The sequence below is a fragment of the Muscardinus avellanarius genome (assembly GCF_963383645.1).
Source record: "Muscardinus avellanarius genome assembly, chromosome: 7".
Lineage (NCBI taxonomy): Eukaryota > Metazoa > Chordata > Mammalia > Rodentia > Gliridae > Muscardinus > Muscardinus avellanarius.
Window position 1 is genome coordinate 84,581,235 of NC_137793.1, and position 26,270 is coordinate 84,607,504.

Below are 26,270 nucleotides of genomic sequence, written 5' to 3' on the forward strand. Positions count from 1 at the left end.
TTCTTTTTTCCACACTCATCTTGGTGAGCTGGTACCCGGAGGGACCCATCCCTGAGGACACCAACCATTCTCACCAGTAGTCTACCAATACACAAGCAGACTGCAGTAGAACACTGCAGGCTGCCGGGCATCTGGAGGCTTCCTGGCCTTAGTTCCTAGAACAGGAACTGAGGCTTGGAAGGGGGTCAGTGCAGCGCACTCAGCAAACGGATAAACTGATCATCACTTCACAATCATGGCTTCATTTTAACAACCAGTTCTCTAAATAAAATTTAAAAAAAATTTTTTTTTTTTTTTGGTGGCACTGAGGATTGAACCCAAGGACATTCTACCTCCAAGCTACATTCCCAGCCCTATTTTTATTTTATTATTTTTTTTAAATTTTGAAACAAGTTCTTGCTAAATTGCTGACAGCCTTGCTAGGTTGCTGAGGCTGGCCTTGAACCTACAATCCTTCTGTCTCAGCCTCCCAAGTACTGGGGTTATAGGCACTTATCACCACATCTGGCTCTCAAAATGAAAATTTAACAATCATTTTTTTCTAAGTTGGTGTGAGCTAGCCCAGCAAACCACTGAATTAGTGTCCCAAACAGCATGATTCAACCTGTCCTGATGTCTTAGACTACAGATGAACTATCAGCCCTGCTGCAGGAATGGGAGGGACTTGGAACTATCAGTAAGTAAAAAGCATATCAATCCTTTGAACATGCCAGGGAAAAACTTGGGGTTGCTTTTGATTTAACACTTATCTACATAGATCATCAACCTTTACAATTTCAACCTATTTTTTCAAACGTCAACTAAGAGTGATCTCAAACCCAGGCCATGGTCCTTGCACGAAGCAGCTACTGGCGTGCACAGCTGTCTTCTGCCTTTCTGTGTTTGTATCCTGGACAGCTCTTCCCCAAATCCCAACCAGGCAAGAGAATGGTAACTGGAACCTTTGGGCAACCTTTTAAGACTTGCCTGGGGAGGGCCCACGTACCAGGACACAGTTTCTTCTATGCAACCACATATTGAGTGGAGAAGGTGAGTGCAAAGGTGCCTGGGCCTTGATCCTTGGCCATCTTCCATGTCCGTCACGTTGGTGCCCCGGAGGCCCGAGTCCTCACCTGCCTCCTGTACCCCTGTCTCACCTCTGGTAGAATTCAGGACTCTCCATGCCAAGAGGTTTGTCTTGGGTAGGAACTATGAAAGAAAGAAAGAAAAGGAAGAAAGAAAGAAAAAGAAAGAGAAAGAAAGAAAAGGTAAATAAAGCAGGTGGTATGCTGGGTATGGTGGCCCACGCTGACACAGGAGGATTGTGGTCTCAAGACTAGTCTCAGCAATAGTGAGACTCTCCGCAAACTAGCAAGACTCTGTTTCAAAATATAAAACAAGAGGGGATGGGAGTGTAGCTCTCGATGTGTATCTTAAACTCCGCACCAAAGGCTGGGCTAGACAAGGTCCAGAACCTGCCATCTCGGAAATAAGGCTGTGGTTAGTGCTGTTCTGGGGTCTGGGGGAAGATCACAGTTCACGGCCAGCCTCAGCCACTTACTGAGGCCCTTTACAACTCAGTGAGACCCTGTTTCAAAATAAAGACTAAAAAATAGGGCTGTGGGCATAGCTCGGAGGTAGGAGGCCCCTGAATTCAACCCCTAGTAACAAAACAAATCAAAACAAAAAAACACCTCATGTGATCTGAGCCTTTGTCCCGAGTGTTTAGAGTGTGAGAGAAGACTGTATGGGGCACAGCGTCTTTTTCTAATTATTCTTTTTATGGGGAGAACAAGGGTCGCCTGGGCACTTTCTCTTAAGAACTGCCTGTGAAGCCAGGTGTGGTGGCACATGCTTGTGATTCCAGTATTTGGGAGGCTGAGACAGGAGGATCGCAGTTTCGAAGGTGGCCTCCACTGCTTAGGCTCTCAGCAACTTAGTGAGACCCTGTTTTCAAACAAAATATAAAATAAGTCTGGGAGTATAGCCTGGAGGTAGGACCCTGGATTCCATTCTCAGTACCACAAAAAGAAGAAAAAAAAGGAAAAGAAAAAAAAAATCCACTGTGTGCACAGTCATGGTTGCCGGGCACTTTGAAAGCTCTGGGCAGAGGGCAGGTGAGGGCACAGGGTTAGGAAAATAGCTCGGGGACTCCCCTGCCTGGGGTCTCCAGGAGGGAGACTATTTTTAGGAGGTGTCTCTGCCCTGAAGGAGCTTTGCTTTGCCATCTGGCCCAAAGGACTTCTTTTTGAAGAAGAGCTTTGGACCAGAGTCAAATCCTGAACTGCAAGGAGTTGGCCAATTGGGCCGTGGGCCGAGTTCCAGCCAGGGAGACAGGCGCTGCCTCTCAGTGCCCAGAACAGGCTGGTTCTGTAGCATGGTGGGATGCAGAAAGCCAAGCCCATAATCCATGTCCCCTGCTAACGGAGACCATGAGTCAGCCAGTCCCACAACCCCTGGCCTAAAGAGTCCCACACAGACAATTGCAGGGAAAGCAGGAAGAGGGGAAGAGGAAGCTGTAGAAAAATAAACATTTCCTTGCATTTTACTTGGAACAGAAGAGCGCTCCTGGCACGCTGAGCTCACAGCCTCTCCCCACCCTCCCCTGCCTGCTTTTCCTCCCCTTGTGTAGAAACGGATTCTCTCCTTACCTGATGAGGGTCCAGGGTGCATCCGGTGGAAACATAGAAGCAAGATATAGAAGGTTAAAGCCAAACAGCCAAAGATCACACCACAGACCAGGAAGCTATAGCTGCCCTGGGCCTGGAATACCTGCCAAGGGGGAAACACGGAGATTCAGACACCGAAATGTCACGCAGGAGGCGCGCCGCGGGAAGTGGCCTCCGGCCCCGGCGGGCTTCTGGGTCAGGCTGAGGCCTTCACGCCAACAGTCAGGAGCGTGGGAGAGGGAAGGCTTGGACTCAACTCCACTTTCTGTCTGGAGGTGGCAAAAGTCCCATCCTCAGGCCAGGGCTGCACCTAGAGGCCTCCTGTTTCAGCTCTGGGTTTTGGAACTTTCTGAAATTCCAATCACATGAGGTGTTTTTTTGTTTTGATTTGTTTTGTTACTAGGGGTTGAATTCAGGGGCCTCCTACCTCCGAGCTATGCCCACAGTCCTATTTTTTAGTCTTTATTTTGAAACAGGGTCTCACTGAGTTGTAAAGGGCCTCAGTAAGTGGCTGAGGCTGGCCGTGAACTGCGATCTTCCTTGTCTCAGCCTCTCAAATGGTGGGATTACAAGCGTGTGCCACCATGCCTGGCTTTATTTTTATATTTTATGTTGAAACAGAGTCTTACTAGGTTGCTAAAAGTCTCACTATTTGCTGAGGCTGTCCTTGAACCTGCAATCCTCCTGTCTTAGCCTCCCAAGTATTGGGATTACAGGTATGGACGACCACACCTGGCTACATGAGGCCTGCCTGCCCGCCTGCTCGCCCGCCCGCCCGCCTGCCTGCCTGCCCGCCTGCCTGCCTCCTTTCCTACCTTTCTATTTATTTGTCCTGGGAACTGAACCTAGGGGCATTCTAACCTCTGAGAGACACCCCTAGCCTCCCCTCCCTTTTTTTGCAGTATGGAGGATGGAACCCAGGGGCATTCTACCTCTGAGCTCCACCCCCCAGCCCTATTTTTTATTCTTTGCTTTGAAACAAGGTGTCACTAAGTTGCAGAGGGCCTCACTAAGTAGCCGAGGCTGGGCACAAATGGGTGATCTTCCTGTCTCAGCCTCCCAAGTGCTGGGATTACAAATGTGCTCCACCATGCTCAGCACCCCTAGCCCTTTTTTTTTTTTTTTTTTTTTCGGTACTGGGGGTGGAACCCAGAGTTGTTCTACCTCCATCCTACACTCCCAGCCATATTTTTTATTCTTTATTTTGAGACAGGGTCTCACTGAGTTCCAAATGGCCTCACTAAGTAGTAGCTGAGGCTGTTCTCCAATTGCGATCCTCCCGTCTCAGCCTCCCAAATGCTGGGATTACAAACATGTGCCAACACGCCTGGTTCCCCCCTAGTCCTTTTATTTTTTCATTTTGAAACAGAATCTTGCTTGATTATTACAAGTCTCACTAAATTGCTGAGACTGGCCTTGAACCTGCGATCCTCCTGTCTCAGCCTCCCAAGTATTAGAATTCCAGGTGTGCACCATCACCCAGCTCACAGGATGTTTCTATACCCATAGGCCTAACTGGAACTTTGCAAAGGGTATGCATTTTTTTTTTTTTTTTTTTTTGGTGGTACTGGGGTTCCTGGAAGCCCTTCTACCTCCGGGCTACACTCCCAGGCCTATTTTATACTTTTTTATTTTTGTAAACAGCATCTCTTAAGCCAGCATGGCTGGCTTTGAACCTGCGCAATCCTCCTGTCTCTGCCTCCCAAGCGCAGGGATTACAAGAGTGCGCCACCACGCCTGGCAGGGTATGCATATTTTTAACAGTTTATTATGAAAATGTATGTATGTATGTATGTATGTATGTATGTATGTATGTATGTATTTTTGTGGTGCTGGGGATGGAACCCAGAGGCTTTTCTACCTCCGGGCTGTACTCCCAATCCTATTTTATATTTTATTTGGAAACAGGGTCTCACTTAGTTGCTGAGAGCCTCACTAAGTAGCTGAGGCTGGCTTCGAACCTACGCAATCCTCCTATTTCGGCCTCCCAAGCACTGGGATTACACTATGCCCTGGCAAAATGTATGTATGTATGTATGTATGTATGTATGTATGTATGTATGTATTTAGTTTTGCAGGTCTGGGGATGGAACCCAGAGGCACTCGATCTCCGAGCTACACTCCCTGCCCTATTTTTTATCCTTTATTTTGAAACAGGGTCTCACTAAGTTTCAGAGGGCCTCACTAAATAGCTGAGGCTGGCTGCGAACTGTGATCCACCAGTCTCAGCCTCCAGAATGCTGGGATTACAAGTGAGCGCCACCACACCTGGCTGGTTATTATGATTTTGTGTGTGTGTGTGTGTGTGTGGCACTAGGGGTGGAACCTAGAGGCTTTCTACCTCCAGGGCTATACTCCCAGACCTATTTTTTATATTTTATTTGGAAATAGGGTCTCACTAAGTTGCTGAGAGCCTCACTAAGTAGCTGAGGCTGGCTTTAAACCTGTGCTATCCTCCTGTCTCAGCCTCCCAAGTGTTGGGATTACAAACCTGCGTCACCACGCCCGGCATTATTATAAAAATGTAAAACATGTCAAAGTAGCATACAGAACTCCCACCGGCCCTTCTCCCAACTTTAGTAGTTAGTCTGATTTCATCTGTGACCTGCCACTTCGTCCCTGCACTGGACTGCATGAGCACACCCCAGACGTGACGTCATTTCAATGCAGAGAGCGCCGTGAGAGCAGCTCCTCCCCTCCAGCCAGGGCGACAAGAGGAAGAGGAGGAGTGATGCGGGCCCTAGAGACTGCGACACCCGAGCTCCGCATCATCGCACTCAGTTTCAGTATCCTCTGTTGTAAAAAGAATGGAGTCTCCATTACAGTATTCAAGAAAAAGCTGGAGCCCGGCGTGGTGGCGCACGCTTGTCATCCCCGCGCTTGGGAGGCGGAGACAGGAGGATCGCGCAGGTTTGAAGCCAGCCGTGCTGGCTTAAGAGATCCTGTTTCCAAATAAAAATATAAAAATAGGTCTATAGGTTTGGGAGTGTAGCCCAGAGGTAGAAGGGCTCCCAGGAAGCCCAGTACCACCAAAAAAAAAAAAAAAAAAAAAAAAAAAAAAAAAAAAAGCTGGAGCTGGGCGTGGTGGCCCATACCCGTAATCCCGTACTTGGGAGAGGGAGACAGGAGGCTTGCTGGTTAGAGGCCAGCCTCAGCTACTTAGTGAGGTCCTCAGCAATTTAGCGAGACTCTGTTTCAAACTAACACATAATAGGGCTGGTGGTATAGTTCAGAGTAGAATGCCCCTGGGTTCCATCCCTGGTACCCAAACAAAACAAAACAAAAAGCTGATGTTCATTTCTTGTTTTTGTTTTCTCCTCTGGTGGACAGTGGACTGTGGGCATGAGTGAGGCGAGCCGGGAGGGCCAGCGCCTGGCCAGGCTGGGAGGCCGGTGCGGGAGAGAGAAGGGATGAAAAAAAGTTCCCGCTGTCTGGGCTGGACAGCCAAACAGCATTCCCATGGGTCCCCCTGGCCCCGCTCCCAGACACAGCCTGTGTTTGTTTTGGACTTGTCCGCATGTCTGTGCACGTCCCCGGGTCTCACAGTCCCAGGCCCAGCTTTTGAGGCGGGCTCGGAAAAACAGGTAACCCAGCAGGGCGGCCCCCACAAGGCGCAGGACATGGACGCCTGGGCGCAGGAGGTGGCTGGCTGCCTCTTCTCACCTGTGGGAGAAGCCTTCCCCAGCCGCCCCCGGGGCCCCCACATACCAAACCAACCAGCATCTGCAGGACCATCTCTCCGATTCCCGCCCCGGTCACCAGCACCGTGGTTGCACAGCCTAGCAAAGAGACAGGGGTGTCACTGGGTAAACGCAAGTGGGGGACAGAAGCCAGCTGTGATGGTCCAGTTGGCTTCTAGAAACTTCTGGAAGAGGCTATGGCCACAGAGACAGCTTTATTTTTTGGTAGCTTTGTTTTATTATTTTGGGTACTGGGGATTGAACCCAGGGACATTTTACCTCCTAGTTATACCTCTGGCTCTTTTTATTTTTGTGTTTTTTGTTTGTTTGTTTGTTTGCGGGTCTGGGGATGGAACCCAGGGGCATTTGACCTCCACTACACCCCTGTCCTATTTTTTATTCTTTATTTTGGAACCGGGTCTCACTGAGTTGCAGAGGGCCTCACTAAGTAGCTGAGGCTGTCCGTGAACCGCGATCCTCCAGGTCTCAGCCTCCCGAATGCTGGGATTACAAGCGTGCGCCACCACGCCCGGCTTTTGTTTTGTTTTGAAACAGGGTCTCGCTAAGTTGCTGACGCTGGTCTTGAACCCATGATCCTCCTGTCTCAGCCTTCCAAGTACTTGGTGTACACCACTGCACTGTGCCCAGCACGAGGACTCCTTTGGATCCCCAGGATTTCTTGTAGGTTAGCCTGTACCTTCGTTTCAGGAATATTTAAGTCCTCCTCTCCTCAGCCTTCTATTGCTTCCAGCCCTTCCATCTCCGTGTCCATCCTGTCTCTGCGGCTCACACTGCCTGGCTCTCCCTCCCGGGAACGCCTTCTTTCCTTTCCCTCTCTGCCTGTGTAAGTCCTGAGCCCGCTCGCCCACCTCCTGCAGGAGCTGTCTCCTGAGACACTGCTCACCCCTTCTCTGAACTCCAAGGACGCCCAACTCTGTTTTATTCATTTGTTAAAAAAAACTCCGAGGTCAGCCGGGTTTGGTGGCGAATGCCTGTAAATCCCAATACTTGAGAGGCTGAGACAGAAGGATTGAAGGGTTTTTTTTTTGTTTGTTTTTTTGTTTTTGTTGTTTGTTTGTTTGTTTTTGGTGGTACTGGGGTTCCTGGAATGCCTTCTACCTCCAGGCTACACTCCCAGACCTATTTTATATTTTTATTTGGAAAGTGTCTCCCAGGGAGGCTGGCTTCGAACCTGCGCTATCCTCCTGTCTCCGCCTCCCAAGCGCGGGGATTATAAGGGTGCGCAACCATTCCCGGCCAGGATCGAAGGTTCTGCAACATAGATTGTCAGCACCTTAGTGAGACCCTGTTTCCAAATAAAAAATAAAATAGGTCTGTAAGAGGTAGAATGCCCCTGGGTTCAGTCCCAGTACCAAAACCAAACCCAAAACCCAAACAGACAAACAAAACCCCGTGAGGTCTTTTGCACCTGGGTTATGGTGCTGAGCACTGAAGACTCACCCATGAATAAACACAGCAAGTAGATGCCGGGCATCTGTGAGCCAGAGATGACACCAGGTCAAGAACTTTACGTTTTCTCCAGTGCACAAAGCAATCCTAAAAGGTGGGTGTTTAATGTGTCCCCACTTTACAGGGAGAAAAACGGAGGCTCTCAGGGAAGGAGATGGGATTGCACAAGGTCATGAGCAACAGGCGTGGGGCCGGCCCGAAGGTCCACTGAGGACATCAAAGCCAGCTCTCCCTCCTCCCTCCCGAGCTGTCTAGAGAGCAGAACACAGGGCAGATGCCCGGGGGGAGGGGGGGCACGCAGCAGGGACCCCAGGGGCTCAGAGAAACATCCTGGAGTGGGGAGGGGGGAGCAGGCAGACAAAGGGGTGGGACAGGATGGAGAGCAGTCCAGGCAGAGGTGGCCTTGGGCCAAGGCGTGGAGACACAACAGCTTCTGTGCCACTAAGAACCCCGGGCTCAGCGGGAGGCTGGGGAAGAGGAGTCCACAGGAAGCTGCAGGGTTGGTCTAACGCACTCCCCCTGCCAGCGTGGGGGGTGGCGCATGTCCCCCCCACAGCTGCACACCAGAACCACCCAGCCGCCCCGGCCCCTGTCAGCACACCCGGGAGGCCCGTCACTGGAGCCCCTGGGGATCTTAATGCTGAGCCGGCTGGGTTAGAGGAGGGCCAGACTAGAGTGAGGCACGCCAGGACCCACCTCAGCAGCCACGGGAAGACGCCATGCACATCAAAGGGCTGAGACTCAGGCAGAGACAGTGAGAGGTGGAAAAGGATGGTGGGAGTGACCATGTGCAGGAAGCCTCGCTTAATACAACACATTGTGTGTGTGTGTGTGTGTGTGTGTGTGTGTGTGTGTGTGGTGCTGGGGTTGGAACCCGCGGGCATTCCACCTCTGAGCCACACCCCAGCCCTATTTTATTTTTTGTTTTGAAGCAGGATCTCACTAAGTTGCAGAGGATGGTCACATACCTGGGATCCTCCTGTCTCAGCCTCCTGAGGACTGGGATGGCAAATATGTGCCACCATGCTCAACTTCGCACTTTTATTGGTATTATCATTATTAATTATTTGTGGTACTGGGTATTGAACCCCAGGGCATTCTACTTCTGAGCTGCATCCCCAGCCCTTTTTAGTGTTTGTTTGGCAACTGGGTCTCACTAGGTTGCTGAGAGTCTCACTAAAGTGCTGAGACTGTCCTCACACCTGTGATCCTCCTGTCTCAGCCTCCCAGGCCTGGGCTACCACACCCTGATGCGTATTGTTATTAAACTAACATTTGTTGTCACTCATGTGTGCTGTGCTGTGCGACACGTGAGAACACTGTTTCATGACTGCACTTACTTACTCCCCTGAGGTTTAGAGTCTCAGCACCCAGCCCTGGCCACTGGGAGCTGGGTGAGCTGCTGGGAGCCCCAGGTAGGATGGATGAGCTGGGGAGAAGACTGTCTCCTTGGGCCTGCCCCCTGCACTGAGTCCCAAGCGGCAGAGACATGTTTAACAATGACTGGCTGAGGCATCTTAGCCCCCTCAGTGCCAGCCGGGCCCGGGCCTCTTCGGAGTCAGGGTTCAGTGGCTTATAATGGGGCACACCCTGACTTGGGGGCGTTTCTCAGAGCTTGTACTGCACTGGCAGGATCCAGAAGCCAAAGGCACTCAATACATTTGATCATTTGACCCATTCTATCATATGAACTGTTCTAAATCCCAAACATTTAAAAGTATAAAATGCACACGCTTGTAATCCCCACACTTGGGAGGCTGAGACAGGAGGATCACACAGGTTCGAAGCCAGCCTCAGCTACTTAGTGAGGGTCTTGGCAACTTAGTGAGACCCTGTTTCCAAATAAAATATAAGTCTGGGAGTATAGCGCAGAGGTAGAAAGCCTTTAGGTTCCACCTCCAGTACCACCAAAAAATAAAAATAAAAAATAAAAAATAGGGCTGAGGGTATATCTCGGAGGTAGAATGATCCTGGGTTCCGTCCCCAGTACTGCAAAAAAAAAAAGTATGTACAGCTGAATACAGCTGGATGCAGTAGTGCACACCTGTAATCTCAGAGGTTGGGATGCTGAGACAGGAGGATCACAGGTTCAAGACCAGCCTCAGCAATGTAGTGAGGCTTTCAGCAATCTACTGATACCCTGTTTCAAAACAAAATATTGTGGATGTAGCCTGGAAGTAGAATGCCTCGAGGTTCAATCCTCAGTACCACAAGAAAAAAAAAGAGCATATTACAGTCTCACTTATTAATTTTATTTATTTATTTATTTATTTATTTATTTATTTATTTAGTGGTACTGGGGATTGAATCTGAGTTATACCCCCTGGCCCCATTTTTTTTTTTTTTTTTTTTTTTGCGGGTTTGGGGATGGAATCCAGGGTCATTCAACCTCCGAGCTACACCCCCTGCCCTATTTTGTATTCTTTATTTTGAAACCAGGTCTCACTGAGTTGCAGAGGGCCTCACTAAGTAGCTGGGGCTGTCCGCGAACCGCGATCCTCTGGTCTCAGCCTCCCGAATGCTGGGATTACAAGCGTGCACCACCACGCCCGGCTTCACTTTTCTTTTTTTTTTTTAATTCTTTATTTTGAAACAGGATCTCACTAAATTGCGGAGGCCCTCACTAAGTAGCTAAGGCTGGCCATGAACCTGCAATTCTCCTGTCTTAGCCTCTTAAGTACTGGGATTACAAACATGCACCAACATGCCCAGTTTCATTTATCTTTAAATATAAATATAAAATATATGCTCAGAAGGGAACTAGAGAAAAGCTGCTAAGAAGTTTGTTTTGGGCTCCTTTCACTTACTACTTTCCATTTTGAAAACAAAATGTGTGCAAGTTAATCGTAGAAAATATTTTTATTCCTTCTCATGGATCAGTGATGATGGAGTGTAGTAAAAGTATTCAGGGCTTCTCCTTTGATTTCAAGGATGCCGGCTCCACTAGCCTGTCATGACTGGATGACAGAGCTGGGTACACCAACATCCTCCCCCAACCTCTCCAGAGAAATCGTCATCTTAATGTGGTTTTCCCACCTCCAGGGCATTTCTAGTTCCTCCTAAGGGTGGTGTTAAATGTTCAAAACACAATTACTTTTAATTAACTCATTTTAAAAAAAGATCTGCACTCGATGCACTTGGGAGGTTGGGGAAAGGAGAGGGGGCTCGAGTTTTCCGACATCAAAGCTGTAACAAGCACAAGCCAGGTGTGGATTCACTGTCCTCTTCCCCACGTCCGTCAGTGCCCCGACAGCAAGGCCAGGAGGCCCTGCTACCACTCACCAAATGCCTCTCCTAGGCCCTGACTTCCCATGCAATTTTGCTTTTTTTTGTTGTTGTTTTTGAACTTGTAATTTTCAGCACACACCTGATTCACAAAATGTCAGCTGAGGTTTGTAGTTATTACCACATGGGGGGTAAACATGGAGAAGAAGCTGCCAAGCCTCTCCACGGCCCGCAAGCACACAGAGCCAGGTGCTGTAGTTGGGGAGAGGGGCCACGGGCCAGAATCTCCTCCTTTGTGGACCTGTTTTTGGGAGGTGGGGCAGGGTTTTCCTGCCACAGAGAGAGGTGTGGGAGAGGAAGTAGCATCCCGCCCAGCGGCTCTGTGCTCTGGCCTCACTCACCTCTGTACTGGAGGATGTCCTCCGTGTAGGCCAGCATGCTGGGGAAGGTGCTGCTGAGAAACAGGCCCAGGCTCGCGGTCCCCACGAACAGGAAGATGACGTTGTAGGAGAAAATAAGCAGCACGAGGAATGTCACTACCACGCCCACCTGTTGCAGTAGATGTGAAGGCTATTAGACACTAGGCAAAGCTGGGCATCCATGGAGAAAGGAAAAACCGGGAGTCAGTCTCTGGACTTCTCCCCGCCCAGCAGTAGTGCTGTGTGCCCAGCGCGCCACCCTGTGGACTATCTGGGAACTGCAGAGGCGGTCCTAGACCGGCTCCCAGGGATCCCTAGGAATGCAGGAGCCAGGCAAGCGAATGGCTGCCACACACAGCTAATAAGCCCTGGGGAGTGGATACTGCTTGTTCCCAAGGTCTTTTTGTAACCATGGGAAATTCATCCAGGTCATCTGCGCTGCCTGCCCTGATGGTGGTGGGGGAGTGATGTATGATAATCTTCCAGGCGTCTGTGCGGACAGAGTTGCTGCTTCTTTCTCCCTAAAACCTAGTAGCTATGGAAAGTGCACAGACAGGAAGACATGAGTCCGTAGGAGAAGAGGGGTGGGCTACAGGGTCCCCACTGTCTGGGAGTCCACTTCCCAGGGAGGGTTGGGACTGGGTCATTGCAACCAGGTTGGCATCCCCCCTGATTTGGCTCAAAGCCCCACAGGCAGAGTCTAGCCCATGGCTGGAGCCCCCTGCCATGGGCTGATGCACCCAGAAACCTTTCTTTCCAGTGCAGCAAGGGTCTCAGCCACACAGGCATATTTTTTGTTAAAATAACCCTATTTCTAAGCTCTTTTTGTGTGTGTGTGGTGATGGGGATTGAACCCAAGGCCATTCTACCTCTGAGCTACATTCCCAGCCCGATTTTTTATTCTTTATTTTGAAACAGGGTCTCAATAAGCTGCGGAGGACCTCACCAAGTAGCTGAGGTTGGCTGCGAACCCGGATCCTCCTGTCTCAGCCTCCCAAGTACTGGGATTACAAGCGTGCGCCACCACGCCCGACAAAATTGAGCAATTTCTATGCAAATGCTATCTGGGATAAAAACCCAGGCAGCACAAGACACGAAGTGCGAAGGCCCAGGTGCAAGTCCCAACAGTGCGGCCTCGATGCGGTCAATCTCTCTGATCCCAACAGTGCGGCCTCGATGCGGTCAATCTCTCTGATCCCAACAGTGCGGCCTCGATGTGGTCAATCTCTCTGATTCCAAACTTCTTCACCCGAAACTGGGATTCATTACTGAAGGGACATCAAAGGCTGGTGGTGCAACGCTTCAGACGAGTAGTCCTAGTGTTTATGTGTTGTTGCTTGTTTGTTTTTCCCCAGTGCTGGGGACAGAACCCAGGGCCGTGCACATGCTAGACAAGTGCTCCACCTCTGAGCTACACCCCAGCCTTTTGTGGGGGTCTTCCTTTCTTTCTTTCTTCCTTTCTTTCTTTCTTTCTCTCCCTCCCTTTCTTCCTTCCTTCCCTCCTTCCTTCTTTCTCTTTCTTTTCTCTCTCTTTTGGTGACACTGGGGATTGATCCCAGGGGCATTCTACCTCTGATTTATCCCCTCAGCCAGATTTCTTTCTTTCTTTCTTTCTTTCTTCCTTTCTTTCTTTCTTTCTTTCTTTCTTTCATTTTTGGTGGTACTGGGGTTCCTGGAAGCCCTTCTACTTCCGGGCTACACTCCCAGACCTATTTTTTTTTATACTTTTTATCTGGAAACAGGGTCTCTTAAGCCAGTGCAGCTGGCTTCGAACCAGCGTGATCCTCCTGTCTCCGCCTCCCAAGAGCAGGGATTACAAGCGTGCGCCACCACGCCCGGCTGATTTTATTTCTAATTTGGAAACAGAGTCTCATTAAGTTGCTGAGGTCCTCTCTAAGTTGTTGAGGCTGGCTTTGAACCTGCGAACCTCCTATCTCAGCCTTCCAAGTACTGGGATTACAAGTGTGCACCACTGTGTCCAGTGGGATTTTCTTAATGTCCCAAGAAATAAAGATTTTTCTATAGCAGCTCATACCTTTGAGGAAAAAATGTCCCATGGACTAGCGGTATAGCTCAGTGGTAGACACTTGCCAAGCACATGCAAGGACTTGGATTTGAGCTCCAGCATCGCAAAACAAACATAAAAATATCCAGGTGAGGACATCTGATCTGTTTCTAGGAAAAATATAAGGATATGAACCTACAGCTAGGCAATACTGGGGAGGATGAGACAAGAGGATTGCAGGTTCAAGGCCAGCCTCAGCAACTTAGTGAGGCCCTCAGTAACTTAGTGAGACCTTAATTCACTCACTGGATGGCTAGCAATGTCACCCCACACTGAACTTTTAATTGCCTGTAGCAGTAGCAGTCAGTCTCCCCTTCCCCACAGCAGTTCAGAGCTTCCCTGGCTATTTCTCTGTTGCCACCGAGTCACACGGAGGCTCAGGCTCTGGCATGTTCAAGGTTGGGCACCAGGAGCTGGGGTGCAGCTCAGTGGTGGGTCGCTGTCGAGCATGTTCAAGGTTTCATCCCCAGCACCAAGCAAAACTAAACAAGTCCAGCTCATCTGCAACCCACAGCTGTGGCCAAGGAAGGCATGACTGCCGGAGAGTGATGGATTTTTGTTTGGGTGCTGAGGACTGAACCCAGGGGCATTCTACCTTTGAGCCACACCCCCATCCTTTAAGATTTTTGTACTTGAAAAGAGTACAAAAATCATGATGAGAGACTATAATGCACCAATAAAAGTATAAAAGAAAAAAGAAATAGGGTCTTGCTAAGTAGCTGAGGCTGCCCTTGAACCTGCGGTCTTCCTCTGGTTCAACTTAGCATGACCCTTTTTCAAAACAAAAAATAAAATAAGGCTGGGAGTGTAGCTCGGAGGTAGAATGCCTTTGCGTTCTACCCCCAGTACTGTGTGCACATGCGTGCAAACACACACACACACACACACACACACACACACATACACACACACACACACACAGAAATGAACAAACAAAACACTTGGCCCTCAGAAAAAGAACAAGCAAGATAGCACCTCAGCTGCACTTGGACCCTGAAAGGCCCAGGTGTTAAGACCTGGTCCTCAGGGGCTTCTGGGAGGTGGGTGGAGTTTTAGGGGCGGGGCCTTGTGAGAGGTCTTTAGGTAACTGGGGGCGTGTCCTTAACAGGGATTCCTCCTCGCCCCTGCTTCCTGGCTCCTGAGGTAAGCAGTTCCCTCAGCCATGCTCCTTGCTACTGCCATCTGGCCTGCCACCAGAAGCCCCAGTCAGTGAGCGCCCTGATCATGTGAGTGAAGATGGACCTTTTCTCTTTATGGTTACCTCAGACATTTCGTTGCAGTGACGGAAAAAGCTGCACAATGTAATCCGCATCCAATCAGTCGCTCAGCCCTGTATCTAAGGCAGCTGCCAATTCCTGTTCCTCTGATCTGCTCCCTGCCGTCTTGTCAACTGTACCTCAAAAAGCACCTTAGCTCCAGGCGTGGTGGCACACGCTTGTAATCCCAGTATTTGGGAGCCTGAGACAGGAGGATCATGGTTTGCGGCCAGCCTCAACTAGTTAGTGATGCCTTCCACAACTTAGACCCTGTTTCAAAATAAAGAATTTTATCGGGCTGGGGGTGTAGCTTGGAGGTAGAAAGCCCCTAGGTTTAATCCCCAGAACCACAAAAAAAAAAAAAAAACACCTGAGGAGTTTTCTATCTCCCAAATCTATCTTGACCACCCTCATCCAAGCACCTCCCCCTCATGCCTGGACCACAGTAGTGGACATTTCAGTGTCCACTTCTGTTCTTGCCTCTACAGTCTGTTTTCCCAAAATCCAATATGAGGAGTCAGGCTGGTGGCTCACGCTTGTAATCCCAGCATTAAGAAGCTGAGACAGGAGGATTGCAGTTCAAGGACAGCCTCAGCTACTACTTAGTGAGGCCCTTTGCAAATCAGTGAGACCCTGTTTCAAAGTAAAGAATAAAATAGAGGGCTGCGGTATAGCTTGGAGGTAGAATGCCGCTGGGTTCCATGTCCAGTACCGCAAAATAAATAAATAAATAAAATTAAAAAATAAAATCCAATATGGGCCAAGTCTGTTTCCAGCTTGAAACTGTGTGTGTTTTTGTGTGTGTGTGTGTGTGTGTGTGTGTGAGAGAGAGAGAGAGAGAGAGAGAGAGAGAGAGAGAGAGAGAGAGAGGGGTAGACAGACAGGCACTGGGGATTGAACGCAGGGACATTCTACCAGTGAACTACACTCCTAGCCCCTTTTTAAAATTTATTTATTTATTTATTTATTTATTTATTTATTTATTTATTTATTGGTGGTACTGGGGGTGGAACCCAGAGGCTTTCTACCTCTGGGCTATACTCCCCAGACCTATTTTATATTTTATTTGAAAACAGGGTCTCTCTAAGTTGCTGAGAGCCTCACTAAGTAGCTGAGGCTGGCTTTGAACCTGGGCGATCCTGCTGTCTCAGCCTCCCAAGCGCGGGGATTACAATCGTGCGCCACCATGCCCAGCCCTAGCCCTTTTTATTTTAAAACAAGGTTTCCCTAAATTGCTGAGGCTGGCCTTAAACCTAATTGCTGAGGCTGGCCTTGAACCTGCAATCCTCCTGTCTCAGCCCCCCAAGTACTGGAATTATGGTGTGAGCCACCAACCTGCCAGCCCTGCCTGAAACCTTCTAATAGATTCCTGACCACTTAGAATAAAACCCCAACCTGGTTTACAAAGCACTGCAGGAGGGAGCCCTGGTCGGCTTCCTAGTTTCTTCTCTTCCTGCAGCCCACTGAACGTCTGCCCCGTTAGTCCTCTGGGCCTTTAAACCAGCGGTGCCCCTGCCACAGTGCTTGCCCCTCTCTGCCCTGTAAGGGGCCGGCACCTTCTTGATATTCTCTGGGCAGCTCCTGCTACTCCCTGCCACCTGGCCACCTGTACTGACCACATCTGTCCCCAGTCAGGCAGCGAGACAGTCACCCCAAAGGGCTCTGGATCTGGGAGAGTTTGAAAGACAGCAGCTCCCTTATTTGAGCTTCAGTGACAGAGACTGAATATGCCCAGGGCAAGCGATGACAGTGGCAGCCTGCCTCCCACCCGCCTCGCCTCCTCACCCACCTCTGCTCCCGCAAGCTCTCCTCTCAGGCAGACTGTCCCCCCCTGAGGGCAGGAGCCCTGCCTCACACAGCTCAGCACCCCACTTCCACTTCCCAGAGGGCCTCGCAGGGGCACGTGTGCTGAGCCAGAAGCAGAGGCGGGCCAGGAGGGTGTTGAGGACAGATGACTTGGAACCCTGCAGCCCTGGACCTGCTCACAGGGAGAGCCTTGCAGTCATTTCCTGGAGGCCAAGCTCCTGTGAAGCCAGGCTCTCTGTACCTCCTGAACCACAGGCTCAGAGGGTTCCTTTCTTCTTTCCTTCTTTCCTTCCTTCCTTCCTTCCTTCCTTCCTTCCTTCCTTCCTCTCTTCCTTTTCTTCTCTTTCTTCTGTACTGTGTATTTTATGGCAATAGAGATCGAGTGTTAGCAGGACTCGTAAACGTTTCTTTTCTCGGTTGCCATCTTCCCGGAAGTTGTACTGAGTATTAAACCCAGATGCACTCTAACTCTGAGCTACGCTCCAAGCCCTTTTTGTTTTTGTTTTTGAAACATGGACTCACTAAGTTGCTGAGGCTGTCCTTGAACCTGCAGTCCTCCTGTCTCAGCATCCCAGGTACTGGGATTACAGGCATGTGTCACCGTGCCTGGCAACCATCTCCCCTTTCTTCTCTTTCCTTCCTTTTCCTTCCTTCCTTCCTTCCTTCCTCCCTCCCTCCCTCCCTCCCTCCCTCCCTCCCTCTTTCTTTCTTTCTTTCTTTCTTTCTTTCTTTCTTTCTTTCTTTCTTTCTTTCTTCTCTCTTGGAACACAGGGGCATTCTACCTCCTAACTACACCCCCAGCCCTGTTTTTTATTCTCTATTTTGAAACAGGGTCTCACTGAGTTGCAAAGGGCCTCACTAAGTAGCTGAGGCTGGCAGTGAACTGCGATCCTCCTGTCTCAGCCTCTGGAATGCTAAGATTACAAGCGTGTGCCACCACGCCGGCTTCCATCTCCATTTTCTAAAAGCCCTTGTACTGAGTCCCACACATTTGTGTTTCCCCAGATTTGATGATATGACTCCCCAGGACATTTAAATCTTTACATGGCCAGGCTTCCCCTGGGCATTCTGATTGACTCAGGGTACACTGGGCCCAGGAGCCTGATTTTTCTTTTTAAAACCCAGCCTTCCACCTGAGTTATTATCAGCAGTGCCTAACACATGCACACCGCAGACTATCTTCCTTCTCTCAAACCAGACCCCACCCACTCTCTCTCCCTTAGCAACTGGCCCAGGCCCTTCCAGGAGGAGGAAGCCCGACTGGCTGAACACCTGTTCCCCTCCTCCTTCCCGGCATCTTCCTGCCGGCTCCTTCCTCCTCATCAAGCCCAGCACTGGCCGCCCTAGCTCTGCACCCTCTCCTGCAGCTACTCTCTCTCCAGATGTGGCCTCTCACAGACTCCTCTCCTTACAGGCATCCTCCCTTCATCCTCTGCCTGAAACAGGTCCACTCCTGCTGAGCAACTCCCTAAAACTCAAACGTCTATGGAGTGAAATCCACGCTCACTCCTCCGCACCCACCTCCCTCTCACCCTCACTTCCTGAGTGGAGCGTCCACCACCTGTCTCCATGACCTGGAACTGAAATCAATCTCTCTCTCTCTCTCTCTCTCTCTCTCTCTCTCTCTCTCTCTCTCTCGTGTGTGTGTGTGTGTGTCTGTGTGTGTGTCTGTGTTACTGGAGATGGAACTCAGGGTCACTCTACCATTACGCTACACCCCAGCTCTTTTTTTTTTTTTATTTTGAAGCAGGGTCTTGCTAGGTTGCTGAGAGTCTCAATAAATTGTTGAGGCTGACCCCTTTGATCTTCTTGTCTTAGCCTCCCAAATACTGGGATTACAGGCTTGGGCCACCATACACAGCCTGAACTGAGTTCTCCTTCTCCTCCTCTTCCTCCTCCTCTTCCTCTTCTTCCTTTCGCAATGCTGAATACCAAAGCTCGAAGACTCTGGACTGCTAACCCGGTGCTCTACCACTACCCTTGGTTTCTGAAATCTCTTTCTTGAAGATCGTCAGTGAGCACAAGGCCAACCCCAAGAGCCTCTCTTGGGGCTCATGATCTTTCTCTCTGTAGCATCGTGTCCACGCCCTTCTCTGCTAGAAACTCAGCTAAGGAAGCACTTTCCCATGGTGGATTGGGCTGCCTGGAAGAGAAGGTGTTCCCAGTCACTAGAAGTGTGTTTCTATTTTTTTTTTTTTGTTTTGTTTTATTTTGTTTTGTTACTGGGGATGGAACCCAGGGGCATTCTATCTCCAAGCTACACCCCCGGCCCTATTTTTTTATTCTTTATTTTGAAACAGGGTCTTACTGAGTTGCAAAGGACCTCACTAAGTAGCTGAGGCTGGCTACGAACCCGGATCCTCCTGTCTCAGCCTCCCAAATGCTGGGATTACAAGCGTGTGCCATCATGCCTGGTGCCCCCCAGCCCTTTTAATTTATTTATTTTATTATGAAACAAGGTTTCACTAAGTTGCTGAAGTTTTTGCTAAATTGCCGAGGCTGGCTTCAAATCTATGATTCTCCCATCTCAGCCTCCAAGCACTGGGATTTCAGGCGTGCCACCATGCCCAGCCTCACTGGAGGTGTTTACAAAGAGACTGTGGGCCTCTTGGAAGGCACATGACAAAGCTGGCCTTGGAGTGAAGCTGAATGAGATGGCCCGTGGGGAGCCTGCAGCCTGGACCCCTTCGCCGTAGATGGTGATGTGGGTGCACATTGGAGCAAGAATCTTAACCTGCATCTCAGGCTCAGCCCTCCTGCCTCCTGGGTAGACCGGTCCCTTGAAGATCATCCTTCCACATCAACTGTGGACTCGTAGAGAGGCAGTGGCATTGACTCCAAAGGCTGGGGCTCCCCGATCTCCACTGGCTAGAGGGTGCTGAACAGCCGGGCAGTTGGTAAACTTAGGAGGACCAAGGCCCACACCTGCTCCCTCAGTGTCTTGGAAGTTGAGGTCTGCTCCCCACACCTTGGTAAGCACCTCCTGTGGCCCCTTCTATTTTAATTTTTAATTTTTTTACTTTATTTCTTAGTACTGGGGATTGAGCCCAAGGGCATTCTACCTCTGAACTACACCCTAGCCCTATTCTTTTTTTTTTTTTTTTTTTTTTGTGGGTCTGGGGATGGAACCCAGGGACATTTGACCTCCGAGCTACACCCCCTGCCCTATTTTGTATTCTTTATTTTGAAACAGGGTCTCACTGAGTTGCAGAGGGCCTCACTAAGTAGCTGAGGCTGTCCGCGAACCGCGATCCTCTGGTCTCAGCCTCCTGAATGCTGGGATTACAAGCGTGCGCCATCACACCCGGGTTTCTTATTTTTATTTTGAAACAGGGTCTCACTAAATTGATGAGAGTCTCAATACTTGCTGAGGCCGTCTTGAACCTGCGATCTTCCTGTCTCAGTCTCCCAAGTAATGAGATTACAGAGTGTGTGTCACCACACCCAGCCCTATTTGTACTTAAAAAAAATTTTTTTTTTTTTTGCAGTACTAGGATCGAAACTGGGGCACTCTGCCACTGAAGCATACCCCCCCATGCTCTTTTTATTTATTTTTTTTTTAATTTGAGACAAGGTCTTGTTAAGTTGCTGAGTCTGGCTTCAAACTTTTTTTCTTTTTTTTTTTTTGTGGTACTGGGGTTCCTGGAAGCCCTTCTACCTCCGGGCTACACTCCCAGACTTATTTTTTAAATATATTTTTTATTTGGAAACAGGCTCTCTTAACCAGGGAGGCTGGCTCCGAACCAGCACGATCCTCCTGTCTCTGCCTCCTGAGCACGGGGATTACAAGCGTGCGCCACCACGCCCAGCCTGGCTTCAAACTTTTTATCCTCCTGTCTCAGCCTCCTGAGTCATTGGGATTATAGGCATGCACCATCGCTCCCACTGTTTATGCTATTTTATTTTATTTTTTGGTGGTACTGTGGTTCCTGGAAGCTCTTCTATCTTGGGGCTACACTCCCAGACCTATTTTATATTTTTATTTGGAAACAAGGTCTCTTAAGCCAGCACAGCTGGCTTTGAAGCTGTGCGATCCTCCTGTCTCCGCCTCCCGAGCGCGGGGATTACAAGCGTGCGCCACCACGCCCGGCTGTGTATGCTTTTGAGGGTATAAAATCAGAGGCTCAGAGTGGAGAAGGAAGCCCAGATCTCCGTGACTCCTCACCAGCATCTACCTTCTTCCTCTGCTTCTACATCTCTATCACGTGGCAGAGTCCCATCATGAGCAAATGTCCTGGGGTAATGTTAAGGTCCAGGAGAACCGGTTCTCCTGGGCCTCTCAAAAGTAAAAGGAGGCCACTTAGCCACTTACCACATTGATGAAGACCATGGTGGCCGGACTCATCCTTGAGGAGATGGGAATGGAAACCAGGCGGCCCAGGGTGATGAAGCCCCAGAAGAGGCTAGGGAGGTAGCCTGCCACTTTGTGTCCAACAGAGAGTGGCTTCTCCACTGCATAGCTGTACACAAAGGCTGAGTATGCGCCCTGTGGAGAGAGCAGCCCCGCTGATCCACCTGTGCAGGCTCTGGGGGCCCAGGGAGAACGACTGGGGGTGCCCTGGAGTCAGCACCACACAGCACACTCAGGCCCCCTGCTGAGGACACACCTGCTCACAGACCTGCAGAGACCCAGGGGTTCCCGACAGGGTCTCGGGATCTCCAGTGTATTCCAGTGGGGCCTGGGCAAATAGGCATTGCTCCCTAGTTAAAAAAAAAAAAAAAGATATACACAGCTGGGCGTGGTGGCACACACTTATGATCCCAGTATTTGGGAGGCTGAGACAGGAAGATTATAGGTTCGAGGCAGCCACAGCAGGTAGTGAGACTCTCAGTGAGAATCTGCTTCAAAAACAAATATAAAATAGGCCTGGGGGTGCAGCTTGGAGATTGAATGCCCCTGGGTTCAATCCCCAGTCAGTGCCACATACTCAGAAAAAAAGGTATACACAAGTATCTCATTTCATGGATGAGGGCACAGGGCGACGAGCTTGCCCAAGGTCACCCTGAGATTTGGAAGTCAGCCAGGTCTGTCACGAGTCCCACCAGGTCAGCTAGGATTTTTTTAGGTCCTTTTTGCTGGAGGGTTCTTCCTACTGAAATCAATCAACCAATCAGCCATTTAAGACTGTGCTAAACCAGCCCCTAAAGGATTTCTGGAGCTGGGCTTGGTGGTGTGTGCCTGTGATCTGGGTACTTGAGAGGCTGAGACAAGAGAGTCACAGGTTCAAAGCCAGCCTCAGCAACTTAGCGAGATACTGTTTCAAAATTGAAAGTAAAATCGGGCTGGGGGGTAGCTCAGCGGTAGAATGTGGCTGGGTTTCATCCCTAGTACCATCAAAAAAGAAGAAAAGATTTCTGGAGAAAGCATAAATGGTATAACGCAAGCCTCAATAGTTGAATATCTGGACTTAAGCCCTACCTGTATCTCATTTATGATACTGGCCCGAGAAGCTAGGTTTGCAGTGTATGCCAGGAAGCCGAGTGTGCTAGAATACAAGGCCTAGAGCATACGGGGACTAGAGTATATATAGCTTTGCCCCTTTAAAAACATATGGGTCACCTGTAATTGGTTAAAACACAAAACCAAAAACAAATAGGCCCCTATCTAGAGTTAACAAATAATAAACTCTAGCTGGGTGTGGTGATACAGGCCTATAATCCCGTACTTGGGAGGCAGGAGGATTGCGGGTTTGAGGCCAGCAGAGCAATTTAGTTAGACCTTCAGCAACTTAGTAAGACCCTGTTTCAGAATAAAAAAATAAAAAAGGCAGAGGGGGTGTAGCTTAGAGGTAGAATGTCCCTGAATTCCATCCCTAGTACCAAAAAAACCCTTAAAACAAAAAAAATTAAAAATTAATAAAAATCAATGCTGTCAGCCAGGGCAGAAGCACACGGTACCAAGGGCTATGTATGAGGACTTCAGGGTCCGTCCCCCTAAGCACTTTAGTTGAACCTTGAACCAGCTTTTCTGCAGGAGGTCTCTGTCCAGGAACCTGGACACGCTCTTCTCTCTCGCCACCTCTGGGGCAGGCTCACCGTCAACCCGTCTGTCATGAACAGGACCAGGGCGGCCGTGATGTGGATAGCGTAGAAGGAGTAGGGGGCGCCGCGGCAGTTCCTTCTCTGGCAGCAGCTGAACAGGTCCTCCTGCCCTGAGGGGGCACAGGAAGGGCAGGGTGAGTCTGCTCCTACTCCTTCCTTCTGCTCGCCCAGGGGAACAGCTGGTGGTCCCAGAGCCCTGGCTGGACAAGCCCGCTTCCTGCCTCAGCCTTCCTAGCTCTCAGCCACCTGTTAGCGGGAGTTCCCATCCTCCTCCCGCTCCGGGTGAACCAAGGCTTAGAGAGGTCAAGGAACTTGCCGAGGAAACAGTCAGAAGTCTGCCTTCTATTACCACCCATAATTTGAGTTTGCCTTCTCTGGGGAGGGGTTGCCAGGCAAGCCTGGCCAAGAGGCCCTGAGCCCCACCTGGGTGTGGAAGAAACTTTGGGGGCAGTGAGGAGGCATCTTCCCTTTCAGGAGGCCGTGTCTCCAGAGCGAGCTCGTCTGCAGGCAGGAGCAGGGGCTTCCTCTGCGGGCAGCAGGCCACCAGGCGCTCCTTGGACAGCAGGAAGAGCACGGCCATGGGCACTGGAAGCTGGGGGCAGGCAGAGGGTCAGGACAGCCCTGTCACCCAGGTCCCGCCCCGTGCCCGGCCGCTGCTCCCCTGCACATGGTCTGAGCACGCATGTCCAGGAAGGCAGCTGAGTGCCAAGGAGCCGACCTCACCAAAGAGCCCAGGCCCAGCCACCAGACTGCTACCCAGCCTGGACCGCACACCCTTTTCCCAGTGAAGACACTGTCTTAATCCGACTTACTTTCTCTCTCTCTTTCTTTTTTCTTCCCTTTCTCCTTTTCTTACTTTTGAACTGGGTATTAAACCCAGGGGCATTCTTCCTCTGAGCTACACCCCCAGCCCTATTATTTTTTTTTAATTTTGAAACAGGGTCTCACTAAGTTGCTGAGGACCTTACTAAATTGCTCGGCTGGGCACAAACCTGGAGTCTTCTCAGGCTCCCAAGTACTGGGCATGTGCCACCACGCATGGCTTAGACATGGTGTTTTCAAAGCCTGGACTCATGTTGAGCCTCTGCTGGTCCAGGAGAGGAGCCGAGGGCCTGGCTGCTAACACCCTTATCCTGCGCAGTGCTGCAACAGCACGCCTCACATGCCCTGGAGCTGAAGATTGCCTGGTGCCAGACTAGATTGTTCTTGTCCCTTATAGCTCTATAAAACCTACCAGGAAGCCCGTGCGGTGGTGCACGCCTGTAATCCCAGTACTTGGGAGGTTGAGAGGGAAGATAGCAGGTTCGAGGTCAGCCTCAGTAACGTAGTGAGCCCTTTACAACTCAGTGAGACCCTCTTCCAACAACAACAACAACAACAAAAAAGGGCTGGGGGTGTAGCTTAGGGGTAGAAAGCTCCTGGGTTCAGCCCCCAGTACCACACACACACACACACACACACACACACACACACACAAACACAACAAACCAACACCAACCAAGTAAACAAAAGCCTCTAAAGCGTGCTAGGGAAATTTATTATCTTCATTTTCTGGATAGGGCAACTGAGGCTCAAAGTTATCACTGAGTCATATCCTGTTATAACTGGGAGGTTAACTAGAAAGTAGAGTCGAGGCCCCACAGCTGGCTTGGGCAGCACTAGACTGGAACCAGTCATCTGATTCTGCTCAGCACCATCGGCATCTCAGGGTCACCAAGGTGATGTCCTAGGAGGAAGGTACCCAGCTCTGCTCAGGACCCTGGTGTCTAAACTAGAAAACAGATACAGGAGCCTTCTAATACACAAACGTATATTCATGAGCACCACGCACAGCCCAACGTTCAGTCCTCTGTTCTTTTACACTAAGCCACTTGGGTCTTGCCTGAGCTCCCCAGAGCAACGGAAACATCTCCTGCTCCTGAGGTTGCCGGGAGAAGCCGCCGCCACCTCCCTAGGGTGCCCTTGCCTGGGTCCACCCACCCCTGCTGCCAGGAAGCTCTTCATCAAGTCTAAGGCTGCTTTGGACCAGCTCCTTTGTTAGGTTAGAGGAGAAGAAAGCTGCAGAAGTTCCCAGAGGCTGATGCGAGCATGGGCATCCAAGCCTGGTGCCTGTCTGGAGTGGGGGGCTTGCTCCCCTAAGCAGGCTGCCTCACACTGTCCTGAAAGAAAAAAACCAACCCACACCCTGTTGACACCTGCCTCTGGTGACCTTGAGAGACTTCCTGCACGCTGAAAAGTAAGTCAAGGTCAGACTGTCCCTGGCGGCTAACTGTAAAGCCACAAGTGGGGCCTGAATGGGAAGGCACACATCCCTGCCCTATGGGCCTGATGGGAGACACAGCCCTTCCTCCAGGCGGCTGGGGAAACAGGAAACCCACACACTGGCCAGCCAGGCTGAATGCCTGGGTGCAGGCCAAGGGGAAGCAGCTGTAAATGAGGAGTGATCGGCCAGGTGGTGCTTTCCAAGGAGGTGGGCGGTGGGAGCGGCTTCACAGAGGATTGGCTGGCATGGTGGGCAGGGACACACTGATTTTTATAAGAATCCCATTCAGTCAAGGCACCTTCAAAGTCAGCTAATGCCAGGTGGGGCGTGTACAACCAAATTCTCTTCTGTGGTGGACTGTTTATTTTCAGACACAAACCAATGGGAAACGTCCGGAAATCCTGCAGCAAAGTCCCTTGAGTCTGCTCCTCTTGGGGCAAGAGAAAACGGAGCCAGGGCGTACGTGAGGCCCTCTGGCTTCCTGGCCTTGGAGTTCCAGCCGTGATGTTGCCTCGATGGGGCCCCTTCCCCGCACAGGTCCTCCTTGGAAGACACAGGCCCACAGCTGCACTGCTCCAAGGCAGTGGCTGTGTGTGTGTGTGTGGGGGGGTTAAGCAGCAGAGGGCTGGGGTGCATTGCTGGGGGTGGATTGCTGAGAGCCCCCAGGACACAGATTCCAGCACAGGAAAAGGGTGCAAAAGTACAGATACTAGGGAGCACATGGCAATAGGTCTCTCTCTCTCTCTCTCTCTCTCTCTCTCTCTCTCTCCCTCTCTCCCTCTCTCTCCCTCTCTCTCTCTCCCTCTCTCTCCCTCTCTCTCTCTCTCTCTATTTTTCTTTTTGCAGGTCTGGAGATGGAACCCAGGGGCATTTGACTCATAGCTACACCCCCTGCCCTATTTTTTATTCTTTATTTTGAAACAGAGTCTCACTAAGTTGCGGAGGGCCTAAGTAGCTGATGGTGTCCTCCAACCATGATCCTCCAGTCTCAGCCTCCCGAATGCTGGGATTACAAGTGTGCATCACCACGCTTGGCTTGGGGGCAGTAGGTCTCTGCTGGAAGTTGGGCCTATTACTAGCCCCTTATTGGAGTCTCAAGGGGGCCAGAGTGATGCTGTTCTGCTTAGTGAGACTGGGGGGTCTCAAGGGCCACAGAGGGTGCCAGTCTGAGGCTCAGTGGCAGCTGCTGTCTCTGGAGGGCCAAGTCTGCCTAGTGCAGAGAGGGGCTCTATGCAGGGTCACAAGCCACGTGAGGCCTCCCTCCCACGGGCAGGCCACCAGCCACCTGGAACATTTCTATGCCAGCCAGGCGGCTCTGATGTTCCGGAAAGTCCTTCCCAAGTCTAGCAGGGTGCAGTGCAGCGGGGATCTACCCTCTGCTCCACCTGCGCTAAAA

The 26,270-nt window shown here is 50.5% G+C and overlaps 1 protein-coding gene across 1 annotated transcript in view; it reads right to left on the bottom strand.

Annotated features, from left to right (window-relative positions):
• Window positions 1–1,132: 1,132 nt before the first annotated feature.
• The window catches only part of MFSD4A (major facilitator superfamily domain containing 4A), a gene marked incomplete at both ends in the record, with an annotated part of 40,393 nt that continues 15,255 nt past the window's right edge, over window positions 1,133–26,270 (bottom strand). Inside the window, 7 exons of the mRNA XM_080699165.1 lie at window positions 1,133–1,188; window positions 2,631–2,751; window positions 6,357–6,427; window positions 11,425–11,572; window positions 20,882–21,055; window positions 22,606–22,721; window positions 23,035–23,203. Coding sequence (XP_080555291.1) covers window positions 1,133–1,188; window positions 2,631–2,751; window positions 6,357–6,427; window positions 11,425–11,572; window positions 20,882–21,055; window positions 22,606–22,721; window positions 23,035–23,203 — 855 coding nt within the window. The remainder of the gene's footprint in view (window positions 1,189–2,630; window positions 2,752–6,356; window positions 6,428–11,424; window positions 11,573–20,881; window positions 21,056–22,605; window positions 22,722–23,034; window positions 23,204–26,270) is intronic.